The sequence below is a fragment of the Canis lupus genome, chromosome 23 (assembly GCF_048164855.1).
Source record: "Canis lupus baileyi chromosome 23, mCanLup2.hap1, whole genome shotgun sequence".
Classification (NCBI taxonomy): domain Eukaryota; kingdom Metazoa; phylum Chordata; class Mammalia; order Carnivora; family Canidae; genus Canis; species Canis lupus.
Genome location: NC_132860.1, coordinates 7,398,998 through 7,426,360, shown reverse-complemented (window position 1 = coordinate 7,426,360; position 27,363 = coordinate 7,398,998). Strand labels below are relative to the sequence as shown.

Below are 27,363 nucleotides of genomic sequence, written 5' to 3'. Positions count from 1 at the left end.
TTTCCACTGTGTTCCCTGCTGATGTTCATGCTGCTGGTCCAAGGATCACTCTTGGGACCCCTTATTTAGATCAAGAGTGATTCAAACCCTAGGACTGGGATATGGGCCTACTTTCTTCTGAGGTTAAGGAATTGCTACTCTTTAAACAAGTCAAAGTTTTGTGGGTTTTTGTTTTTTTGGGGTTTTGTTTTGTTTTGTTTTTAACAAGTCCAAGTTCCAGCATTGAAAAGGAATGGAGGGTGGTCTATCAGTCACAATTAGATATAGATAGTTCTGTGGAGATAATGTAATAGAGCAAATTTTTTTGCAAAAGTTTTAGAAGAGCTTAATGACCGATTGAGGGGAATAGGAGTAACGTAGAAATGAGCATCCCAGGGAACCAGAAGTGCTGCTCAGGCTGAAGCGGTATAGGTGTTCTCTGAAATGCCACCAAGGTAAATCATATAAGGAAAAAATGTTCTGCTCCTCTCTTCCTCCCTTCCTCCCTACCTCCTTCTTCCCTTCCTCCCCACCCTCCAATCCTGCCGCCCAAGTCACCAGTACCTCTAATCAGCCTCACCTAGCCAAAAGCCGGTCAGCAAAAAAGTCTGAGAAATACAACTCTGAGGAGTCCACAGAGGAAACCAGGTACCAAATCAATAGAAATGGATGACTGATTGCACAGGGGTTGGGAGGATGGCTGACCATGAGTCAGTCACAAATGCTTGCTGGAGGTAAATTTGATAGAAGAGTTTTAAAACATTTAAGAGTAGTTAACACCATTACTAGTTATTCAACGAAGTTTCAATAAGTGGTAATGATGGAATGAAATGATAACCAGAGAATTCCCAGAATGCGTCATATGACCCTCAAGGGTGTGAAATGTACTCTGCCCCCAAAAGTCCTCAAAGAGGTTTCTTTTATACTTAGTTCAGAGAATGACATTGAAGGCTTTACTTACCTTCTTAATAACAATGGGCACAGATATCAAGAACTCTGACCTGATACCAAGAGGAGAATAGAGAATTGAAGGTGTGCTTTTATTCTGAGGAACATTCCAGAGGGAAGCTTTAAGATCGTCCTGAAGAGCATGATTGTGGGAGCCAGTATATCCATTCAGTGTGATGCAAATGTAACATACTCAATCAAACTCAGTTCTTGGTTCAGAATACCTCAGTTGGAGCCGATTTTACATCTTGCTCCAGGAAGGGGCTGGTGATGTGGACATGGACGCAGTAATTACTTCAAGACTTAGTAAGGGACCAGCTTGAGACCAATGAAGCTCAAATCCTAGATTTTTGACAGTGCTTGTTGTGAGAGGAAAGGGGAATCTAAGTCCTGATTGTGTTGCTTGGTTATATCTAGATTCCATATATCCTAGAGCTGCTGGACTTGTCCATTTTGTGAGACAGTGAATTTGTTTCTGGGGAAGGGGTCTTAAGCAGGGTTCAAGGATAACTTGCAGGCTAATGGTCCAAAGTCCAAAGGTGTTTCAGCACGACTGACTCTTCGAATTCTCATTTCTGCACCTCTTTCCTGTACCTGTGCCTCGCACCCCATGTTGACCTACTTTCCATTCTCCTGGGTCCCAATTTCACCATTATCTCTCCAGTCCTTGCCCATGACTCTTCCTTTGGTTGGGATGTGTAGAACCGTATTTTTGTGTTTTCTCTTGTTCTTAGCATCAAAAATTTGCATTTGGCTTTTCTGCCTGAGGTTGTGTTAAAAACTACCCTTCCTAGTTTAATAGTCTTTAAGATGTTCTTGTTGTCACTACCCTTCCCCACCTACTCTAGGCCTGTGGGCAGAACCAGATACCGTGTAAAACTGATTTGCCTGTCTTGTACTTGTCTTCTACAGTGGAAAGTTAGATCATTGGTTTTAAACTTTTATTTTTTTCTAATATAAGCATTGCAGACACACATTTGTTTCTAGACATTATTTGGCTGATTCCTACCAATTTTAACCTGCTGTATTTTTAAAATTCAATTCACAGTATTTCGTGTTTTCCTTGCAATGTCTTTTTTAATTTATGGGCTTCTGGAAGTGGTGTAAGTTCTACATAGTTTCACCTTTTCTGGATATTTCATTGTTATTTGATTTCTAATGTAATGTCAGTGGTCAGAGGACACTGTAGGATTTCAGTCTTTTGAAATTTTTGAGATTGTTTTATCAAACAACATTTATGTTATGTCTTGGTCAACATTCCATGTGTATTTGCAAAAAATATGTATGCTGCAGTCATTGGGTATAGTGTTGAATATCAGTGAGGGCTCTGTAGATGTATATTCTTACTGATTTTTTTTCCTGTTTGATTATTCTATCAATTACTGAAATAGGGATGTTAAAATCTCTGGATTTATGTATTTTTTCCTTTAGATATTTAGTCTTGTTTTATGTATTTTAGAGTTTTGCTGTTAAGAACTTTTAATATTGGCATATCTATCTAATGAATTGACCCTTGTGAAATGTCTTTGTTATCTTTGCTAATTTTCCTTATCTTGAAGACATTTTGTAATGTAAATACAGCTAATCCATTCTTTTACACAGTCTATATATATTCAAATCATCATGTTACATACTTCAAGTGTATTATAATTTTGTCAGTTATAACTCAATAAAGTTGAAAAACTATATATAGCTATTCCAAACTTTCCATCATTGATGTCTGCATGGTATATCTTTTTCTATACTTGCATTTTAAGTGTTTGTTCTTTTGTGTATTTAAGTGTTATATTGGTTTAGGTGTATGATATACTGTTTCAGTCATTCTATATATTACTCAGTGCTCATCAAAATAAGTGTACTTTTAATCCCCTTCACCTGTTTCGCCCATCCCCTACCCACCCAGCTTCTCTCTGGTAACCATCAATTGATTCTCTATAGTTAAAAGTCTATTTCTTGGTTGTCTTTTTTTTTTTTTTTTTCTGCTGTTTCTTAAATTCCATATATGAGTAAAATTGTGTTTGTCTTTGTCTGACTTATTTGACTTAGCATTAAACTCTATAGTTCCATCCATGTTGCAAATGGCAAGATTTCATTCTTTTTTATGGCTAAGAAATATTCCACTACACACACACACTTCACATCTTCTTTATCCATTCATACATTAATGGGCACTTAGGCTGTTTGCATAATCCAGCTATTATAAATAATGCTCTGGGGCATGTGGGTGGCTCAGCAGGTGAAGCGTCCAACTCTTGATCTCAGCTCAGGTCTTGATCTCAGGGTCATGAGTTAAGGCCCCGCATCAGAAAACCTACTTAAAAATAATCTACAATAAACATAGGAGTGCATATATCTCTTTGAATTCGTGTTTTCATATTCTTTTGGTAAATGCCTAGTAGTGTGATTACTGGATTATATGGTAATCCTATTTTTAATTTTTGAGGAACTTTCAAACTTTTTCACAGTGGCTGCACCAGTTTGCATTCCCACCAATAGTGCAAGAGGCTTCCTTTTTCTCCATATCCTCACCACTTATTTCTTGTGTTGTTGATTTTAGCCATTCTGACAGGCGTAAAGTGATATTTCATTGTGGTTTTGATTTGAATTTTGCTGATTATGAGTGATGTTGACCATCTTTTCATAAATCTGTTTGCTATCTGGATGTCTTCTTTGGAGAAATGTCTATTCATGTCTTCTGCCCATTTTATAGTAGAATTATTGAGTTTTTTAGTGTTCAATTACAGCAGTTCTTTTTATTTTCGGATATGCCAAAAATAAATTTTATTTATAACCCTTTATCAGATATGTCATTTGCAAATACCTTCTAACATTCAGTAGGTTGTATTTTTGTTGTTTCCTTTACCATGTAGAAACTTTTTATTTTTATGTTGTCCCACTGTTCTGTGGGTTTTTTTCTTTTTTTAAAAAAGATTTTATTTATTCACAAGAGACAGAGAGAGAGAGAGAGAGAGGCAGAGACACAGGCAGAAAGAGAAGCAGGCTCCATGCAGGGAGCCTGACATGGGACTAAATCCCAAGTCTCCAGGATCAGGTCCTGGGCTAAAGGTGGTACTAAACCACTGACCCACTCGGGCTGCCCAGTTTTGTGGGGTTTTAAAAAAGAGTTATTATTTTTTAAAAAACAGTTATTTATGTTTAGAGAGAGCACAAGTAGGGGGAAGGGGCAAATGGAGAGGTGGAAAGAATCTCAAGCAGATTCCATGCTGACTACAGAGCCTGATGCAGGGCTTGATCTCAAAACCCTAAGATCATAGCCTGAGCTGAAACTAAAAGTTTCAGAAACTTTTACCAGCACCACCCAGGTGCCCTCCAATAGTTTATTTTTGTTATTGTTGCTTTTGTTTCCCTTGCTTCAAGAGACCTATATAGAAAAATGTGGTGTCAGAGCAATTCCTGCCTGTGCTCTCCTCTATAATTTTTATGGTTTCAGGTCCCATAATTAGATCTTTAATCCATTTTGAGTTTATTTTTATGTATAGTGTAAGAAAATGATCTTACTTTTTTAAAGATTTTATTTATTTATTCACGAGAGATACCGGGAGAGAGGCAGAGACATAGGCTAAAGAAGAACCAGGCTCGATGCAGGACTCAATCCTGGGACTCTGGGATCACGCTCTGAGCCAAAGGCAGATGCTCAACTGCTGAGCCATGCAGGTATCCCTCTATTTTTAATTTCAGTTTTTGTGTTCCTCATCTCTGGTTCGTTTTTATGTTTTCTATCTCTTTTTTGAGGGTCTCACTCAAGTCTTCCACTCTTTTCTGAGTATCTTTATGACCCATACATAAAATTCTCTGTCAGGCATATTACGCATCTCTATTTTATTTAGGTATCTTGCTGTGGTTTTGTACTCTTCTTTCATTTGGGACATATTCCTCTATCTCTTTGGGTCTATTTCTGTGCCTTAGAAAAGTCAGCTATGCCTCTTGTATTGAAGGTAATGGCCTTATGAAGAAGATGTTCTGTAGTCCCCCACAATGCAGTCTTCCATGTTCAACAGAATCTGGCACTTCAAGAGTGTTGCCTGGAGTGTTGCATGCACGTTCCTGCTGTGACTGGGCCACTTTTGCCTCCAGTCCAGTCATCTGCAATGTCTTTCTTTGCCTTTTGTGAGCAGTGCTTGATCCCAGTGTTCTTAGTGAGCCAGTCTGTGGCTGCCTTGAGCTTGAGTTGATTCAGACCAGGTATTTACCAGAGATGCAGTAGCACTGAACTGCAAGGGCAGATTCCCTGTGTTTTCCCCTTAAAAGCTTTCTTTGATGTGCCCCTCATTTTCCTGGCACTGCAATTGGACTAGTGTATGTGTTTATTTTCCCCTCCTTTGGGCAGAATGCACTTGGGAGTGGTGCTGGACCCTGTCAGGGCTGCTCACACACCATCATGCTTGAGGCACTGGTTTAGATGTGCTCTAGCCAAGGGCGTACAGAAGGGGACAAGTCCCCAGGAGAATGTAGGGGCAGGGCACATGATGTTAGCCAGGTTTGCATAGTTCTATTGTGGGAGGGGAACTGGAACCACTTTAGAAAATTCCTGGGGCACTTGGGTAGCTCAGGTGGCTAGGCATCTGCCTTTGGCTCAGGTAATGATCCCATGGTCGGGATTGAGACCTGCATCAGGCTCCCTGCTCAGTGGAGAGTCTGCTTCTCCCTCACCCCCCCCTTCCCTGCTTATGCTCTCTCTTGCATGTTCTCTCTTTCTCTCAAATAAATAAAATCTTAAAACAGAGAGAGAAAAAAGAAAACTTCATCCCAGGGCTGGTGAAGATGGGCTGCATAGTGCCAGCAAGTTCCATATTTGTCCAGTGTGGGAGGGGATCTTAGCTGTCCTGGAAAATTCCTGCTGAGGCCAGCCTGATTGGATGGTGCAGATCGCAGGAGAGCATGGGGGCAAAGCATACTATTAACAAACTAGGTGGAGAGTATTGGTGCTGCCATGGTTCCCACAGGTGTCCATATACTGAGGCTAGGGGGTGAGGGAGGCTCGTGGCACCTATCTTCACTTTTTTTTTTTTTTTTGGAGAAGTCTCCCAAAGATCCCAGCTCCTCTAATACAGGGTCTGAGATTAGTGAATAAATCTAGGCATTTTTCAAACTGCTGCTTTTATACCATGTCTCAGTGGGACTTTTTGTTGGGCTGTGTCTTTAAGCGCAACTATTCCTTTTCCCTTACCCTCCCTGCCGTCTAAAGCCAAGACAGCTAAGTTTTCAAGTTCCATGTGTCAAGCCCTGCTGATTGTAAGAACCTGTGAAATTTGGCCCCTCTGGTTTTCAAAGTCAAATATCATAGGGATTCACCTTCCCCAAGCCTGAGGTGCCTGGTGTGAGGGTGTGTTCCTTTCCCCTCTCCATACTCTCCATGTCCCTCCCTTCCGTGGATGGTTCTGTGGGTCTGCTTAGCTCCTGAACATGTCTGCATCCTTCCTACCCTCTTTGAGGTGGCTTCTACTCTACTTTTAGCTGTGGAGAGACTTTTCTCAGTCTTCAAGTTGTTTTCTTGGTTATTCACACTGATGTGGGTGTTATCTACTTATGTTCTTGGAATGAGGTGAGTTTGGGATCCTCCTACTCTGCCATCTTCTCTGGAAGCCTACATACATTTAATACAAATATTGATATGATTGGATTTGGGTTTACCAGTTTGCAGTTTCTTTTCTGTTTGTCTCATTCCCTTTTTATTTTTCTCTTCCTCTTATTTATGATTTTTAGGGGGTGAATCAAGTGATTTTATTTTATTAGGTTTTTTCTTTTATTATTTTTAGTGATTCTCCCAGGAATCTTGTAAGCATCTTTAAATTATTCATCTCCTTTGAGTTACTAATGTAGTAGATTAATATAGTTCCATTTTTCACAAAATACTTAATAATGTTGTAATACTTCAGGATAGTTTTATTTATCACTCACCTGTTGCTTTCGCTATTGTCATTTGTTATATCCATATACATTGTAGATTCTATGGTAGTGTTATAATGCTTTATTTAAAGTCATTTGTAGGGATGCCTGGGTGGCTCAGTGGTTGAGCATCTGCCTTTGGCTCAGGGAGTATCCCAGAGTCCTAGGATCAAGTCCCACATCGGGCTTCCTGCATGGAGCCTGCTTCTACCTCTGCCTATGTCTCTGTCTCTCTCGTGAATAAATAAAAAAATAAAATCTTAAAAAAAATAAATTCATTTGTAGGGGCACCTGGGTGGCTCAGTGGTTGAGCATCTGCCTTTGGTTCAGGTAGTGATCCTGGGGTCCTGGGATTGAGTTCTGCATTGGGCTCCCCATGGGGAGCCTGCCTCCCTCTCTGTCTCTCTCATGAATAAATACATAAAATCTTAATAAAATAAAGTCATTTGTATTTTTAGAGAAGGAAAAAAAGGAAAATTCATATCTTTTTTTATACTTTTATATCAATTTGTTGTTGGTAATGTGCTTCATTATTCCACAGGATCTGAGATACCATCTAGTTTCTTTCTCCTTCAGCCTTAAGGGTGTCTTTCAGTATTTCTTGTAGTACCAGTCAGCTTTCTGTGATTCACTGTTTTAGTTTATCTGAAAATATCTTTATATTTTTTAAAGTAATCATTTTACTGCATATAGAATTTTGGATGTATAGCCATTTACACTTAGCGTGATTATTAATACAGTTAAAGTCTGTCATCTTGCTATTTGTTCTCTATTTGTCCCATCTGTTCTTTGTTCCCTTTCTACTTTTTAAATTTTTTTTTTGCTATAATTTTTAGGATTCCATTTTGTCTCCATTGTTTCCTTATTACTTATAAATCTTTTGTTATTTTACTGGTGGCTTTTGTGTTTATAGTATATATCTTTAACTTACTATAAATGTCTACCTCATGTATAATATAAGAAACTTATGGTAGTATACTTCCATTTTTTCCCAGTTGGCCTTCTTGATATTGTTGTCGTAAGTTTTATTTTGAGTTTTAAACTCTAAAATGTATTGTTTTTGCATAAACAGCCAAAATTCCCTTAAAGAGGTTTAAATAATAAGAAAACAACTTAAAATTAAAATTCTTAAGTAAAAATAAAATTTTAAGTAAAAATAATTAAGGAGAAAATAATTTTCAGTATTTCCAGTATTTTTCACTCTTTCATGTACATTTGTATTTTTGTCTCTTACCACTTTTCTTCGGCTTAAAGAATTCCCTTTAACATTTCATGTAGTGCAGAAAGGCAGATGATGATTTCATTCAGCTTTTATCCATCTGAAAGGTTTATTTTACCTTGTTTTTGAATCTTTTTTTTTTTTTTTTTTTTTTTTTTTTTGCCAGGTATAGAATCTTCAGTTGACAGGTTTTGTGTGTGTGTGTGTGTTTTTTTTTTTTTCTTTTATTACCTTAATGTTCAGCTTTTTGCCCTGGCATTATTTTACCAAAGAAATCTGCTGACATTCTTATCTTTGTTCCTAGCATGTCTTTCTTTCTCTGTTGCTTTTAAGATTTTTTTTATTTTTTTAACTTTATCACTGTTTAGGGGAAGTTTTATTATGATGTGCCTTCATGCTTTTTTCTTCGTATTTCTTGCACTTGGGGCTCACTAAGCTTCTTAGGTCTGTGTGCTTATAGTTTTCAACATATTTAGGGTATTTTTGGCAAATAGTTCCTCAGCTTTTTTTTTCCTGTCTTCCTGCTCCTTATTCAAGGATTCCAATAACACATATATTAAGCCACTTATTTTCCCCCATAGCTCATTGATTTCCTTTTCCTTTTTTTTTTTTTTCATTTGTATTCATACTGGATAGTTTCTGTTTCTGTCCTGAAGTTCACTAATCATTTCTTCTATAATATCTCAAGTGCCACAAGCCCCAACAACTTTCTCATCTCAAAAAAAAAAAAAAAAAAAAAAAACTTTCTCATCTCATTCATTGTATCTCTAATAGCTTGATTTGAAGTTCTCTGTGTGTGTATTATATATATGTAAATATGTAATATATATATAGCATATATATTATATAATATCCTACTTATAGAACATATGTGTACATATACACACATTCTTCAGGCCTCTGGTTTTTATTTTTTATTTATTTATTTTTTTAGGTCTCTGGTTTTTTAAACATATAAATACACATGCTGTCTTTTGATTCTAACATCTGGGTCAATTTTGTGTTACAAATGATGTATTTTCTTCTTCATTTTGAGTTAGATTTTCTTGTTTCCATTCATGTCAGTAATTTTTTATTGGATTCTAGTCAATGTTGATTTGACCTTGTTGAATGATGGATATTTTGGTATTCCTATAAATATTCCTATGCTTTTTTTTCTTGGACACAGTTAAGATATTTATACACAATTAGATCCTTTTGGATTTTTAAAGATTTTTGTTGGGACCAGATCAGTGTTTAATATAGGGCTAATTATTCTGCACTACTAAAGTGAGACCCTTTAGTGTACTCTATCTAGCATTTTCCAATGAATTAGAATTTCTAGTCTAGCTTATCAAAGTATTCACTCTTCTCTCCTCGTGTGAGCACCAGATACTATTTCTCTTGCCCTTCTGGTAGTCTTTCCCCAGATTTGGGTAATTTCATCACTATTATTTTATGATCCATACTCTGCTGAATACTTGGATATGACACCTTACAGAACCCCATCTTTGTTAAAATAAAAGTCTGTTCAGTCTTCAACACTGGTTTTTTTTTTCAGTCCTTGGACACACTAATAATTTTTTTAAAGTTCTGTATACTGGGTGATATTGGAGTTGGTTTCTATTACCTGCTTTTTCTCCTTGGCTTGGATCACATTTTCTTATTTCTTTAGTGTATAATATTTTTATTGGTTATTGGGTATTATTTTCCTTCTTAGGAGAGGTATAATTTTCCTCTAAAGGTGTTTACTTTCATTATAGAAGACAGTTCAATTGGTTAGATTCAGAATCCAAATATTGCCTCCTCTGTAGTATCATTGGTGAAATCTCCACTCAATTTTTTCACTGGCACATCTTTTGTTAACAATGAGTTAAGTCAGCTGTAGGCCTTAAATGGTACTTAGCCATGGTGATGATAAAAGAGAAGCATTTGGTGAGGATACCATGAGAAGTTAACAGCCTGCAACCCAGAAGAAGGTTCTTATGAGAACTCAAACATACTGGCACCTTCATCTCAGGAATTCCAGCCCAGAGCTGTGAGAGATAAATTTCTGTTGTTGAGAAGCCAGAAAGAGAGAGAGAGAGAGAGAGAAGCTGCTTCTTCCTTTAAATGATGCAGAGGCTATATGGAATAATGGCTAATAGTATGTATTTTTGTGTAGAATAGTCATTGGTTTAAATTCCCACTCAGCTACTTGCCAGATACTTTACTATGAGAATATTATTTAAACATCTAAGCCTCCATTTTCTATTAAATTAAGGTTCAAATTATGTCAGAACTATTCAGAGGATCAAATAAAGTAGTGAATATAAAGCATTTGTCAGAGTGCTTGAGACTGAAAAGTATTAACAGGTAGAAGTTTAACCATTTTATTTGGTAGGGAGAGAAACTATAGCAAGAAACAGAATATTCTAAAATAGAATAAATATAAGGGTTAAACAGGAAGGTAAAATCTTTAAACACTTAGGAGTTCAGAGAAAAGAAAGTGGACTTCTTTGTCTAATGTTTGTGCTTGGATTTTAACTTTTTAAAAAATCACTTACAGGGTGGGAAACATGAGATGAAATTGTGTATAGAGTAAGTCGATTCTGAGGCAACCAGCCTGTAGTGTGCAAAAGTTTAGTGCTAAAAAACTCTGAGAAATAAATGCAAATTGGTAGGTAAGGTGAGGTCAGATTATTTATGCTTTGAATTTCTGGTGGGAGGCTTTTACAGTAATGATCATTTATAATTACTAGAGGAAAGGAATATAATAAAATCACAAAATCATAGAAATTTCAGGCCGGAAGTTAATATGATCTTGTTCAATTTTTTTTTCTTTTAAACCATTAGTGTTCACAAGTAATGAAACTTTAATATATGTATGCTACAGAAATGTATAGCTCCTCAGTGATCACTCAAGGTAGGACTATCTAGAGATTCAGCTGGTCTGCTTAAGAGAACCTTCATGGGAAACTTGTGTTCTCTACAGTTCTGCTTGAAAAACACTGACTTATTTAATCTTTGCTTATCATAAAAATTAAGGAATTAATGTATGGAGTTGGAATGTGACTTACCTAAGCTCAAGGAGCTATTAAATGCCAAAATAGCTAGTGATGTTAATCAAGTTTTGCTGAGTCATTAGTTTGGGGAGCATTAGCCTAATATTTCTCTGAATTGGAGAGGACAGTGACTGAAAGACCCTGCAGGACACATTGCACTCATTCAAGTCTAAGAACATAAGAAATTGGTACATGGATTTGGCAACAGATGTAGACAGTGGATGCAAAACAGATTTTTAAAACAGGTCAAAGAAAGAATTTCTGGTGCATCCTCTTTCCTTTTCTCTTGTCTTTCTCACATCTAGCAGGTATTCATCTTGTGCCCACTGAGTCCCAGGTCCAGTTCTGTCTTCATGTTACCCAATGAGACTTACACACAGAAAACAAATAAGATATCCATGTAAAATACAAAATAGTTAGTTGACAGTAAGTGCAAAGGAGGAAAAAAAAACAGCAAGATAATGAGGAATATTTGAGCTGGGGTGAGAGCAAGTATGGTTGTCATTTTAGTTACAGGAGCAGGTAGGGGCTTGCTGAGAAGATGGCTATTTGAGCAAAGACTTGGAAGTTGAGAAATTAAGTAGTGGAGCTGTCTGAGAGATCGTTGTAGGCACAGAAGGAACAGTGTCGATGAACATGTGCAAAGGCAGGAGTGGGCCAGATGTGTCTGAGGAACTGCTAGGAAGTCAATGTAGCTGTTCTGGGTAAGCAAAAGGAACAGTGTTTGATAAATTCAAAGAGATAATAGCAGGCAGATCATGTCACTTTATAAGCCATAAGAACTTTGATCTTTTATTCTTTGATTATGAGGAATAAGAGCTAGGATGGTATTGTGCTGGGGGAGGAAAATGAGTTTGCAATATAGAAAGACACATGTTGTGAAACACTTTGGGCAGGGTGAGTTTGAAGAGAGACCTCTAAGTTTAGCTAATGTGTTTAGCTAATAGTGAATGTGTGTACAAACTTGTGTTAGAGGTCAGTTTAGAGATGTGGACCGGAGAGCCTCTGGACTAGAGAGAAGAGTTGCAAGTAGATTGGCTCATTATGGAGGGATTTGGGAATGACTTGTTGCCAGAAAAGAAAACTTCACAGATAAAATTTGAAGGATTCAACCAGAAGAGGTTGATTCTCTTGTGGTGAGTCAGTAAAGAAGATTTACAGAGGGCAGAGAGCCATATCACCAATGTCAGTGACACCATTATTAATAGTTATACCTTTAAGTTTAATGGACTGAAGCTAGATGGCAATCAGCATGTACAAAGAAGAAGCAGGAAGAATGATATCACCATATATTTTGTGTAGCAGTTAATTGACTTACAGGTTGATTCATACCTTATTGGAGCTTTCTTTATACATACAGAAAACATGCAGTTTTTAATTTGGCTAATGAAGAAACTGAGGTTGCTTAAAACTTATAGCAACCAGTTAGTTGGTTAGTAGCAGGTGAAGGCCTAAATTCAAAGCCCAGTTCTCCTGTCTTCTGGGGTGTTAAACCTGGAAGAGCTCTGAAGTAGGCTATGACACAGTCCTTTCATTTTACCTACAAGAATTGAGGCCTGAACTGTCTTGGCATGGACATACAGCCCCTCTATGACCACATGGAAATTAGAAATTAGAGAATGTTAATTATTGCAGGCCTAATAAACAGCTGCCTAGCTCTTTACATTGATATCATCCAGTCCTTTAAGCAACATTATGAACTAGGCAAAACCATCTTCATTTGAAAACCAGGGGAACTAAAGTTGAAAAAAGACAAATAATTTGCTCAGAGTCCCATGACTAGGAATGAACAGAGCCAAGATTCAAACTCAAGTGGATCTGACTACAAAACTTTGTCTGACTCCAACTTCTCTTTGGCGGTCTATGATCTGTGATTGGTGCTGAGGTGTTTTTGTTTGCTAGTTTTTATTTTTAGAGATTATGTCTTCGTGACTTCTGACTTCTGCAGTCTTTCCCCTTAGTATGTAAAGGGGTCTATCAAAACAATTAGGAAATTTTGGCTGTAGTAATAAAGTAGCCTCAAACTGTGGTTCCTCAATAAAACAGAAATGTATTTCTGCTCGTATGAACAGTCCATCTCAGTTTCAGAAAGGGCGCCACTCTACATAGTCATGCAGGCTCTACCATTTTAAACATGTGGCTTCTAAGATTTCCCTGTATGGTAGCTCCTAATGGGCACATAGAAATGGCATGGAGGTTCATATGAGACATTTTTGTAGGCTATCTTGAAATTACATTATTTCTAGCTCTAAAGCTAGAACTCAGTCACATGAGTTCACTTATCTGCAAAGGAGGTGTGCTCAGGACACACCCTTGGCAGCCCAAGGAGAAGGGGACTTGAAAGAGCTAGCTTGTTTCTATCACAAAGTCTCTTGGTTGCACTAATTTATCTTTTTATTTTCCCTTAAATATTCTGATGCATGCCTTATGTTCAATGCAATCTTGGAATTCAGGAAAAATTTAATAATAATCAGGTGTGTGTTTATTATGTTTTTGGTACTTGATGTTACTGATTGCACTTAAATTCATGTGACTTTTTAGAGATAAAGAACCCATTTTTTTAGGTGATGTATATTATAGACTCATAGATTCTGTTCCTGAGTGTTTCACAATGTGACAATTATCTCAAAATCCACATGAATCATTTTAAAGATCCAAAGATCCCCTCTGTGTCCTAACCAGTTTCTTGATTAATATTGTTTTCTGTTTTTTTCCCCTATTTTTATTTAAAATCTAGTTACTTAATATATAGTGTAATGTTGTTTTCAGGAATAGAATTTAGTGATTCATCACTTACACATAACACCTAGTGCTCTTCATAACAAGTGCTCTCCTTAATATCCATTATCCATTTAGGCTGTCCCCCACCCACCTCCCTCCATCAACCTTGTTTGTTCTCTATCATTAGGAGTCTCTTATGGTTTGCTTCCCTCTCTCTCACTTTTTTACCTTCTAATATGTTCATCTGTTTTATTTCTTCAATTCCACACATGAGTGAAGTCATATGGTATTTGTCTTTCTCTGACTGACAGATTTTGCTTAGCAGAATACACTTTAATTCCATCCACTGTTTTCTGTTTTTTAGAAGTATATAGAGTTAAAAGTTAGTATTCTGTACAACAGGAGAAATATAACAGATTTTACTGATGAGTCTTTTGTTCATTAATCCTATAATAAAGTATGATTTTTATTTTCCCAACATCTACAGATGAGAAAACAAGGATTTGGAAAAAAATCTCTACAATGTGTGTTAGTAAACAGGAATTTGAAGTTATGTTTGTCTCCAAGGTCCATATTCTGTTAATCATGGTTACGTTTTGACATTCCAGTTTGCCCTGATAGACTGCAAGTACCTGGAGCACAGGCACACTTTCTTTTCTTTTTCTTTTTTTTTTTTTTCACACTTTCTTTTCATCTCTGTATCACAGAGTATGATACAGCATTTGATATATGTATGCTCAATAAACTTTTGTCCAGTGAAAAAGTATCAAAGTTTTTCTCAAGACTCCAATTCCTCACTCTACAAATCCTTAGAAAAGATAATACCTAGGGCACCTGAGTGGCTCAGTTAGTTAAGCATCTGACTCTTGTTGCAGGTTAGGTCATGATCTCTGGGTCCTGAGTTCAACACCCATGCCAGGCTCTGCACTAGGTGTGGAGCCTACTTAAGATTCTCTCTCTCACTCCTGGCCCTTCCCACTCATGTATGCTGTCTGTCTGTCTTCTGTCTCTCTAAACAAAACTAAACAAAAACATAAAATCCAACTGCATCTGGAGTCTCTACTTCACCGTGAACTATAACTCATTAATATGATATACAATAGTATCACCTTGAAAATGAACCTTGAGATAAACTTTGTTGATTTTATAAATTTTCAAATACCGTATCTGAGACAGAAGAGATCAGATGAAGGAAGAGATTCATCTAACTCAAGAGACAAGAATTTTGCAAGAATCCAAGGATTTGTTTGCAAATGCCTTTTGATAGTAAATTCCTTGCACTTTCAAAATAGGTCTAATGTGTTCCATAGAACATACCTGAGGAAAACCCTTTGGTAGTCACCTGGTTTTCATTGTGATAAAAAATATCGTAAGGTACAGTTAGGATTGTCCATTGAAGGTAGGTGGAGAGCTATGATCCTTTTTTGTTGCCTGTTCTTCCTTTAAAATCTCTGAAGATTAGGGGATCCCTGGGTGGCGCAGCAGGTTAGCACCTGCCTTTGGCCCAGGGTGCGATCCTGGAGACCCGGGATCGAGTCCCACATCGGGCTCTCGGTGCATGGAGCCTGCTTCTCCCTCTGCCTGTGTCTCTGCCTCTCTCTCTCTCCGTGACTATCATAAATAAAAATTAAAAAAAATAAAATAAAAAAATAAAATAAAATCTCTGAAGATTAGACATGGAAACAAAGTATTAAATAGAAGCTACATGTTGTCTTTTCAAGGTAAATAACACATTGTGTAAAGATTAATCCCGTTTTATTTAGTTTTGTGAAGCGATATTGTATCTTTGTGATTTGCAAACAGCAGGATATCTCGTATTTTGAATCTCTGTTACAGCACTTTTTCGTTGTTCCTTTCATTCAGTCCATTGTCATTTATTTGTGCATTCTTTCATTTTCACAGACTTGTATTGGATACCTTCATATTGCTTCATATTCACTTACTATCACTAGAAATATAAACCTAAGAATAGATGTCTCTATTCTTGGGGAAATTTGCATTTGAGTGAAGGACATAAAGGGGGAATTACTGTGATAGAGCAAGACATGTGCTGAAATAGATGTGTACATATATATTGAGCCACTAGGAGAGGGGAAGGACCTGTGCATCTAGGGGAGTTGCAGAAGGTGGTACTGGCTGGGATTTAAAGGATGCTTCTGTACACATCCTCCTCTTGATCATGAGTACTTGGATTTCAGAAATTATATCTTTACTTCTGCATCTGCCAGAACACAAATAGTTTTTTTAGCACATCATATTTTCAGCTCAACAAATATTAGACAATTGAATAAATGCTATATATTTGTGTAAATCTTCCTTTCTTCATTTGCCAACAAGATGATATGATAGAGTACTGAAAGATACAGGTTTTAGCTTGTTCTGAACCTGCTTTTGCCACTTGTTACCTGTGTGACCCAGGCTATAATGTGAGCTATTAGTAGTAGACACTTGACACTGATACAGGAAAAAAAATGCTGTAGGTTGCCCTCTCCATAATCCCCCATCATCTGTTGTTTCTCTGACACATTTTCAGATCTGTGCTGGGTTAAACGGAGATTTAAAGAAATTCTAGGGCTTGTTATAGGAAATAAAAATGATATATGTTTTTTGTTTGTTTCCTTTGGAATGGGTAACACATTGTGTGATGCAGTCGGGCTTTTGGTTTACAAAGTGGCCCCTGTACATGCAGGGCAGGAAGAGGCAGAAGAAGAAGGCAAACCAGTGCAGATTAATAGGTGGCAAGTTTAATACACAAAGGAATTTAACAAACAAGCCTTTTCTTGAGCAGCTGCAAGATGAGTAGGTCTCCACACCCATCTGCCAGAATCTTAAAAGTTTATGTAGAGACCTTCACTGGGTTCAGTCATATACACTATCCAGATGGTCTCAACAGCACATTGCTTTCTCAAGGCTGCATCCTTGAAAACAACTCTCCCTGTGGGAACAGTGGGAAGAATGATATTCCAAGGACAGGGAGGAGACTGAGGAGCCTCTGATTGCCTGGATCCGGCTCTCTGGTCAACCAGCAGTTATGTCCTCTCAATGACCTTCCCCGACACAGGCTTACTGTAATTCATCAGAATTCATTGAGGGAGCATTGGATTCCATAGTGAACTCACAGAGACCCTGTTCCCAAGGCATCTGTCATGTTTGTTTGCCTGTGGCAAGTGCTGTCTGGGAGAGACAAATCTCTGAGGACAAAGGCAGCCATGACCCATTTATAATTTTTAATGTTCCCCCAAAGTGCCACTGAAAAACCTAAGTGTTTTCTGTATTTGGGTTTGTGGCGGTTGCTTTTAATACTACTGTGACTATATAGAAGAAATGGCTGGTTTTATGAACAAAATGAAAATATGAGCACCTCTCAAGTGTAGTTTGGTTGCATATAAAATGAAAATTTTGGCTTCAGTTGTAGACCTTACAGAACCAAAATGTGCAGCCTGTTACCAAGTGCTGGTATGTGAGGAGTCATGGTTATTACCAGTGAATTGCCCGAATCTGCTATGGGCAGTTCATCTCCCAGGCAAGGGACATCTCTACGACTTTTCTCATTTTCGTTGCAAGCCAGGGATTCCCTGGTGTCTCTGGGAGCAGTTGTAGACCTGTAACTCTCTGGTTGTCTTTGCTCTCACGGTTTCCCATGCAGATAACTTCTGTCCTGCTGAATCATAGAAGCCTTTAATGGTCTCTCTTACTATAATTTTGGGAATAAAAATATATGTGAGGGCAGCCTCGGTGGCTCAGCGGTTTAGCACCACCTTTGGCCCAGGGCGTGATCCTGGGGACCCAGGACCGTTGCACGTTGGGCTCCCTGCATGGAGCCTGCTTCTCCCTCTGCCTGTGTCTCTGCCTCTCTCTCTCTCTCTCTGCATCTCTCGTGAATAAATAAATAAAATCTTAAGAAATATATATGTGAGTTTTAAAAATATTTGCATGTGATTCACCACTCCTCCTCTTAGAAAGCACTGAATTGAGGGCTGGAGGAATTATTTGAAAGATGTTCAGATAATTTATCCTCCAAACTCGTATGGTTTTGAGAAGGAAATGGGCAGCAGGTGTAAACACAGGACATGTGATTATTTTGGTTTATCTGAGAAGATTTTTCTTGTGTAGTTCTGATTTCTCAAAATACTGACTGCAGTTGGATGCTTGTTACCTGAATACTGTTGGTAGTCCAGATGTGGCAAGATGTGTGGGGATCATGGCCACTTTCCAAGACCTTTGGAAATCAATGTCTTAGGTAGAATTTGTTGCTGCTCCATTGCAGAGAGTTGTCTTTCAGCCTCATATGGAGAAACTATCTTTGAAAACCAGTCTTCTCATTATACTTGTTTCTCCTATTGACCTGTATTTTAAAAAATCCGAAAAAAAAAAAAAAATCCTAAACTGGCTCCATAAGCTAGGGCTAGCTCCTTCTGTCTGTGAGACATAGCCTCAAGTCACCTCTCTATTTCAATTTTTGAAATTTTAAGTGATCTAAGGTCTGTCTCACAAAATCACACATCTGTAAAATTTCAGAAATTATAATACAGCTGTTTAAAATTCATTTTCTGGAGATTTATAATACATGCACAGACAATCTGACTGCAATTGCTAAAGGTGCCACTGGGTCCTGTGGGCTTACTGTATATTTAGAAACCTAAGGAATGGGACTGGAGTCTGGGAAAATAGCTGAGTAAGAGGACTCTAAGCTCACCTTGTTCTGTGAATACAATGAAATAACACCCACATCAGCAAAAATAAACAACAACAAAAAAAAATGACCTGAAGACTGGCAGACCAAACATAACAACCAAAGGTAGAGAATAGGCCACATGGAACAAGGTAGAAGGCATGGAGATACTGTTTGAGAGCAAAATGGACCTTAGCTATCTGTGATCCAGAGGAAGCCTGGGTCTTTGAGAAGGATAAGAAACAGACCGCCACACCAGGGAGCCCATATGGGGAGGACATTGGGCTTTGGCAGGGAGGGGGGCTGAATTTCCTGAGTTCTTAAAACAAGTGGGACTTAAAGCCTGGAATTTTAAAAATCAGCAGGCTCCACTCTGGGATAGCCCAGAGGTCTTTAGGAAACTGAGTCTGCACACTTAAAGAGACAGAACAACAAATACCCAGCAGAGATATAGCATAGAAGTAGCAAGAGGAGCAAACTGGAGGAAGAGTGATTTACTCATCTCAGAGCTTGTTCCAAGGAGGCAGGGATCACAGGGAGACCCCTCCAGGAACCAAGGAGGGCACATACTCTTTCCCTCCCTTGGGATGGGGGGGAATGCTAAAAGCATAAAATGCTAAAGCATAAACACAGGACCACTGCAGGAACCATGATGGCACCCACATTGACTACCCTACATGCTTACACCAAGACCTGCCCCCACACTTAGGTGGATCCACCCTTTCCACTAAACCTTTTTTTTAGTCCCAGCACTGAAGCACCCAGAAGACCACAGCAGTCCTCACCAGTATCCCACCTCCTGACCAGCATCTTTTGCAGGGCTTCAGTTCTGGAGGCAGTGATGTGAGGTTGCATTTCACAAGCCAACCAGTGCACACTTTGTTAAAACGTGCCCCGCCTAGCAGGGACAAAACACTGCCCACAACAGCAAAAGAGAGCCTCTGCAGATGACTGAAGGAAAAAGAGACCAGTTCTACAGCAAGGCATACACAACACACATAGGAGACACCCATGAAACACCCGGTCCTGAGGAACAAGGTACACTGCACTGCAGGGCACTATAGGACCTCTTCTTCATAAGTCTGTTACTTTCAAGAAAAGAGATGTAGCTGGCTTTCCTAACATAAAAACAGATACAGGGAATTAGACAAAATGAGAAGACAGAGGAATATATCCCAAATAAAATAATCGGTCCAAACCACAGCAAGAGACCTAAGTGAAACAGATAAGTAATATACCTGGTAATGAATTTAAAGTAATGAGCATAAGGATACTCACTGGACTTGAGAAAAGAGTGGAAGACATCATTGAGACATTTAACAGATAAAAAAAAGAACCAGCCAGAGATGAAGAACACAATAAATTAAATTTAAAAGTACACTTGATGGAATAAATAGCAGGCTAGAGGAATCAAAAGAATTAATTAATGATCTGTAAGACAGTAATATATTCAAGCTGAGCAAATGAGAGGGAAAAAAATATGCAAACTGAGAACAACCTTAAGGAAACTCAGTGACTCCATCAAGTGAAATGACATTTGCATGTTAGGGATCCCAGAGGAAGAAGAGAGATAAAGAAGGCAGAAAATTTACTTGAAGAAATAATAGCTGACAACTTCCCAAATCTGGGGAAGGAAACAGATATCCAGGATGCACAGGGATACCCACCCAAACAAATCAGCCCATAGAGGGCCCCAGCAAGACACATGATAATTAAAATTGCAAAAAGTGGTGATGAAGAACAAAATTTAAAAGTAGTAAGAGAAAACAGTTACATATCAGGGAAATCCCATAAGGCTTTCAGCTGATTTTTCGGCAGAAACTTTGTAGGCCAGAAGAGATATATTCAAAGTGCGGAAAGGGAAAAATCTGCAGCCAAAAATACTCTGTCCAGGAAGGCGATCAATTGGAGGAGAAGGAAAGATAAAGAGTTTCTCAGACAAACAAACTAAAGAAAGATACCTGCAGATTGAAAGTGAGGAGATGGAGAAACATTTATTATACAAATGGATGGCAAAAGAAAACAGGAGTAGCAATACTTAGACAAAAAGAGACTCTAAAACAAAGACTTTAGCAAGTGACAAAGAATACTATATAATAATAAAAGGGACAGTCCAACAAGAAGATAATTAATTGTAAATATTTAAACATCCAACATGGAGGCACCCAAATACATAAAGCAGCTAATAACAAACATAAAGGAAGTAATCAGTGGGAACACAATAATAGTAATGGACTTTAACACCCCACTACACTCATGGACAGATCATCCAAACAGAAAACCAACAAGGAAGCAGTAGCTTTGAATGGCACGCTGGGACAGAGCAGCTTAACAGATATATTCAGAACATTCCATCCTGAAACAAGAGAATGCACATTCTTTTAAAGTACACATGGAATATTCTCCAGAATAGATCACATATAAGACCACGCTACTGGATATTTACCCCCAAAACACAAAAGCACAAATTTGGAGGAATACATACACCCCTATGTTTATTGCAGCATTATTTACCATAGTCAAATGTTGGAAATAGCTCAAGCATACATTGATGGATGAGTGGACAAAGAAGATGTGATGTGTATAGATAGATAGATAGATAGATAGATAGATCACATACACAATGGAATATTACTCAGCCATAAAAGAATGAAATCTTGCCATTTGCAGTGATGTGGATTGATTTAGAGAATATAATGCTAAGCAAAATAAGTCAAAGACAAATACCATATGATTTCACTCATATGTGGAATTTAAGAAACATAACAAATGAGCAAGCAAAAAAATAAGACACACCAAGAAAAATATTCTTAACTATAGAGAATAAACTGATGGTTTTTAGAGAGGATGGGGGGGGGGGTGATACGTTAAATAGGTGATAGGGATTAAATAGTAATTTTATCCTGCTGAGCACTGAGTCACGTATAAAGTTGTTGAATCAATTGTGCATCTGAAACTAATATAATGTTGTATATTAAGTATACTGGAATTAAAATTTAAAAATTAAACCCTAAGAGACTCTATGTGTCAAAGAATTATATGGACTGAATGATAATAATTCATAAAGGAAGAAGGTGACAGTTTCCCCCTCCCTCCTCCAAAAAAAAAAAAAAGCTGAATTTGCCCAGTGTACAGAGCTATACCTTTTCTCTCTTTACTTAGCTCGAATGCCATGAGTGAGACTGACAGGTTGCAAACTAAATTCACAGCCCTGTGCACACCTTAGGACATGTCAAGGTAATAGAACAACTGGTAGCTGATTGCCCCTGAGCCAGTGCCTACAGCAGGGCACTGCTGAAAAAGACTCCAAAACGTGTTTTATTCATTATGTTTTATATCCCAATTTTAATTAGATTTCTATCTATAGAAGACTGCCATAGTTCAGATATTTCCCAGCAAACTAGTAAAAGATTGCTAGCAAACAATGGCTGTATTCCAAGAAATAATTACATGGAGAGATCCTATAAGAATGAGTTGACTCGGGATCCCTGGGTGGCGCAGCGGTTTGGCGCCTGCCTTTGGCCCAGGGCGCGATCCTGGAGACCCGGGATCGAATCCCACGTCGGGCTCCCGATGCATGGAGCCTGCTTCTCCCTCTGCCTATGTCTCTGCCTCTCTCTCTCTCTCTCTCTCTGTGACTATCATAAATAAATTTTAAAAAAAATTAAAAAAAAAAAAAAAAGAATGAGTTGACTCTGGCATCACAGTTGACAGCCTGTCTTTCTGCAGTGGTGTCAACTCCCTCAGTTCAGGGCCAAGCCTTTGGGCTAGAGAATCTGTGCATGATCTAGGCATTTGCTTATGTTAAAAAGTCAGATCCTAGAGCAAACAAAGCCCAGAATATGTCCTTTCCTCAGGAATGACTGAAGAATGAGGATCTCTGATTGACTATCATAAATCAAGTCCTCAAGCTTTAAAAGAATTAGAACAGTGGTTCCCCAACTATGCTCCCCAAAACAATCTCACAAGACTCATCTAGTTCTCAACCAAATAAATTTGGGAAACGGTTCCTATTATTCTCCTCTCTAAGCTTTGCAGGGTATATGAATATGATTGATAAGTCTCTTTAATAATCTAGTGTAAAAAAACTCAGTTCAACGCTATTTAACCCATAATTTCCTGAGCCTGTTCATTCATAGATATTTTCAAAGAACAGCAAATATTATCTGGAATGACTATTTTGGAAACAGTGAATCTGAGAAAAGCTATATATATATACTCAATACCAAAAGGGTGCCAAACATCCTCAATTTACTTCTTGGTTATGTAAAAGCCAACACAACGTTTGTAGTTAGGATGCCTTCATCTTTTATTTTTTATTCAGTAGATGAGAACACATCCATAGCTTTCAATATGTATGGATTCTGGAAAAAAATGGGAATTGGTTCTTCCTGTAACTTTCATTTCAGGTGACTAACCACTTTTGACCGATATGTTGACACGAGCATGTTTTAGGTGTTTACTGAAAGGTTAGTGTCAAAAGAAATTAATGTCCTGGTGGGCTTGTGTTTTTCTCTGAGGCAGATATTGATGAATGCACAGAGGGAATCATTGAGTGCCACAACCATTCCCGCTGCGTTAACCTGCCAGGGTGGTACCACTGTGAGTGCAGAAGCGGTTTCCATGACGATGGGACCTATTCACTGTCCGGGGAGTCCTGTATTGGTAAGCAGCTTTTAGCCATGCCCTCCATCCCTCTGGACCTTTGCAGGAGGGACACCCTGCTTAGGCACTCTGTTCAGCTCCCAATGTTAAAATATGACCCCTCACTCTTTAAACTCATCAGTTTTCAAATTTCCTCCCTCAACAATTCGAGGATTAGGCCAGGAATTATGCAGCATGGGGTTTTATGATTTTTAGACAGAAACTGGGGCAGTCAGAGTATCAAAGCCTGGGTCTGTGTGCTATGGCTTTTAGTTTTTTTTTTTTTTTTTTTTTTAAGTAAAACCATGGTGGCTTGTTGAAATGTTTAAGTTTAAGAAACAGAAGTAAGGGAAATGGGGGAAGAAGAAATACTGATGGACTGAGAATGTTTAGTCTACATCCCAGCTCCTGTACCCAAAAAGGCACTACACCTTTCTGGGGTCTTTGTCTGTAAAAGAGTGAAAATGGAATAATAATATATAGGTGTTGCTAGGATTAAATGGGATGCCCACATTTAAAGATCGTAAGCCTTACATTGTTGCGCAAACATAATACAACTGCATTAACCTTATTGTTATTACCACCATCATCCTTCCAAGGTCTCCTTTAATCACTGTTCTACTTGAGCTTCTGTTCATGCCAAACAGAGGAAGCTAGCAGATGGAGTTATTTTTTATTGTCAAGACCCTACAACTTTCATAAAATCCAAAGAACTGATCAAACCCGTAATTGTTTCCATGAGAACCTTGGCCAATTCATCTACATCATGTCCTGTGAACTCAACTAAATTCTTCATGAGGATTTAGACAGATTTAGAGGGCAAGCCTTCTGACCTTGCATTCAGACTGCTGAATTAGAAAATGAGAATGTGATTTTGAAAATTCATTGTCTGCTCATTGCACATCATTTTTTTTTTTTTTTTTTTTTTGAAGGTTGCTACTGAGATCCACCTAGTGTTTTTCCAACTGCTCCTCTGAGGTTGTTTTAGAATAAAGATGAATTAGGGAACAATGGGCACACAGCATGAATCGCCCACCACAGTCTGACACTGCTGTTGAGAGGTGTGCAGTATAGTTGTTAAAAACATGGATCCTGGAGCCAAACTCCCTGCAGGCAAAGTCCAGCCCTGTCATTTCTAAGTAGGTTCCCTGTGGCGAGATCTTACCCAGTCCATAGCTCAGTTATCTCATCTGTAAAATGGAAATGTTACTATTTAGGTCATCTGAGCCTTGTGAGAATCAGTTGAATTGACACTTGTTAAATGTTCAGTAAATGTTAGTTATCATTATCTTCAGTGTTCCTGCATATTTCAGCACTCTGCCCCAGGCTCTACCTATGTTTCTTTTATTCTTTTTGTTTTGTTTATTTATTTGAGAGAGAGAGAGAGCAAGAGCGTGCATGGGCAGGAAGGTTGGGCAGAGGGAGAGAATCTCAAGCCGACTAAGCTCACAGCCCAACACGGGGCTGGATCTCATGACCCTGAGATCATGACCTGAGTGGAAACCAAGAGTTGGACACTTAACTGACTGAGCCAACCAAGGGGCCCCTCTTTTATTCTTAAACCAATGACTTATGACCTTAGGGACAGGTTTACAGTTATCCCGGCTCTTCAGATACTTCCCTTACACATGGTTAAGACCTTCTATGTGTGTACAATTCACTGTAACAGATGTTACATGAAAAGGAATGGATAGAATGGCAGTGGTGATTGAGGAATGGAGATGGAAAGATGGGATATTGGCATTATGTGGTATTACATTTGACACGAAAAATTAAAATCTCACTTTTATTTTTTTATTTTTTTTTTAAGATTTTATTTATTTATTCATGAGAGGCACAGAGAGAGAGAGGCAGAGACACAGGCAGAGGGAGAAGCAGGCGCCATGCAGGGAGCCCAACGTGGGACTCGATCCTGGGACTCCAGGATCACACCTGGGTCAAAGGCAGACGCTCAACCGCTGAGCCACCCAGGTGTCCCAAAATCTCACTTTTAAACACTGTATTTGACCTCACTAAATGGGGGACTCCCTATCGATTGCATAAAGGACCTTAGAAATCACCTGGTTAAACCAATTTGATAACTGCCCGGACCTACCATGGTCTTGCACACTTAGATGCCTTTGCCCGTGCTGTCCCCTCTGGCTGCAGTGGAACAGAACTCTGAATCCAAGATGACCCTTTCTTGTCCTTGATCATGTTGACTCACATGGGAGTTTCTGTTCTTTTTCCTAATTTCAGTTCCTATGCCACCAGGCCCCCATGAGGCGCTTTTTTTTTTTTTTTAATGTTTTCATAGGAGCTATTACCCACTGTACAGTTTTACTTGCTCTCCAACTAGACTGTGAGTGTGGAGTGGACTCTATTCTTCTGTCTCTCCAGGAAGACCCTTTGGTAGTTCGTGTTCAGTCATTGAGAAAAATGCAACCACTTCATATGCTTGATAAGGAAATTCAGTGTCAGAAAGGGTGACACTTTGTTCCCAGACACATAATTGGGTTGATACAAGTGGAGATTCAAGCCTAAGTCAAGGGTGACTCTAAATCTTAGGTACCAGGTGCAGTTCCCGTTTACGCTGTTGTTCTGATGTAATGATCCATAGCACCCGGTCATTCCCATAAATGTCCCTATTCAGATGACAGACGTCATGGTCATTTCACCTGCCGATTTTTCTCTGCCATGCTGAGTGGTGTGCCTGGGGAGATCAAATCTCCTGCCCTTCCTGAGGAAGTACTTTCTTCATGAACTGATCCCTGGTCTGCACAGGGAAACTATAAGCAAATTGGACACTTTGGCAGGATAATACAGTGTTTTTTTTTTTAGTGGCATTTTAATAGGGTAATTATGAATCTGCATACCCTTCCACTTCCACTTTTGGAAATATATTTGTGAGTGGGTCTTAATAAGGATAGAAATCTGGCCATTATTCAGTTTTTCTTTGGTAGTTGAGAACACTCTTAGTTCAGAATATTTCATGGTGTAATAGATACATATGTCAAGTTGTGTCACTTTCTTATTACAACCTTCTAATACCTTCCCACTGAATATAAATTAAAATTCTAACTTATTCATGTGGCCTTCAAGGCTTTAAGTAGTATTGCCTCTACCTACCTCTGGGACTTCATGCCTATAAATGTTAGCCTTTTTAATCTTTTCATGCCTTGAACATGATAATGAACACACCCCATTTCAGAGCTTTTGCCTTTGCTATTCCGTCTGGAACACCCAATGCCTGTCTTGTTACGTGACTATCTTCTTTCTTTATAATTCTCAGCTCAAATTGTCACTCTCTGACCATTTTATCTGAAGTAGTCCTTGTCTGGTGACCTCATTATACCACCATCTTTTATGACTTTTGTAGCATTTTTAAATTCTCATTTCACTAAATGTATCTGTGTGTGTAATTGTCTCCACCTACAAGGATACAAATTGAGGACAGAGACTTGTTTATGTTTTGCCACTGTACCTCTAGCCCCTAGAGCAACATGGGCACAAGTGGGGCATTTAGTGCATATATGTCAAATGTTTGAAGGACTAGATAATCAAAACCATATCAGCTCTGATTTATTTTCTGTTTGGTTTGACATAACTAGTTGTGTGGATGATCATTATAAGATGTTAAATATCACAAAATCATGTGCATCTTTATTTCAGAAAAAAATGATTGAGAACAGCCATCACACCAGCACTGTAAGTTTTCTGGGAATATGGTTATGAAACAGATAAGATTTCTCTTCTTGAAGGATTTGTGACCTGAAGTATTCTGAATCATAAAAATGCACCTTCAATGGTACTGAAAATTATCACATCAGAGTGAGCCCTAAATAACATCATCTACTAACACTTACATATAAAGAAATAGCATCTAAAACAATCTTTAAAACCATTTAAAAAATGGTTTAGAAAAATGTACTCAGCTATGCTTTCTCCCAAAATAATAGTGGGAATGGAATCCCCAAAATATGGTGGTTGAGGACCAACTCTGTCCACACTCCCAGTTGTCAACATCTTGATAAAGTTACATGCCACTCCATGCCAGTTTTTGTTACATGAGGATAATAACACCCGCTCTATTGACTTCATCAATTGCTGTAAGCATCGAATGTTACTGATGTCCTAAAAAATGGCATGCGTGCAAGATTTACTAATTCATGAGAAAAATGTTTAAAATTTGCCTCTTTCTCCTAAAGAAGATCGTATTATTGAAGAAATGACTAGTATTAGGTACAGTAGAGGCAGACAGTAGCAGCATT

The 27,363-nt window shown here is 38.3% G+C and overlaps 1 protein-coding gene across 2 annotated transcripts in view; it reads left to right on the top strand.

Annotated features, from left to right (window-relative positions):
- The window catches only part of NELL1 (neural EGFL like 1), an 817,686-nt gene that overhangs the window by 752,809 nt on the left and 37,514 nt on the right, over positions 1-27,363 (top strand). The window contains exon 16 of one of the 2 annotated variants that reach the window (XM_072793771.1): positions 22,994-23,134. The exons of the other annotated variant lie outside the window; for it this stretch is intronic. Coding sequence (XP_072649872.1) covers positions 22,994-23,134 — 141 coding nt within the window. The remainder of the gene's footprint in view (positions 1-22,993; positions 23,135-27,363) is intronic. 2 annotated transcript variants of the gene reach the window in all.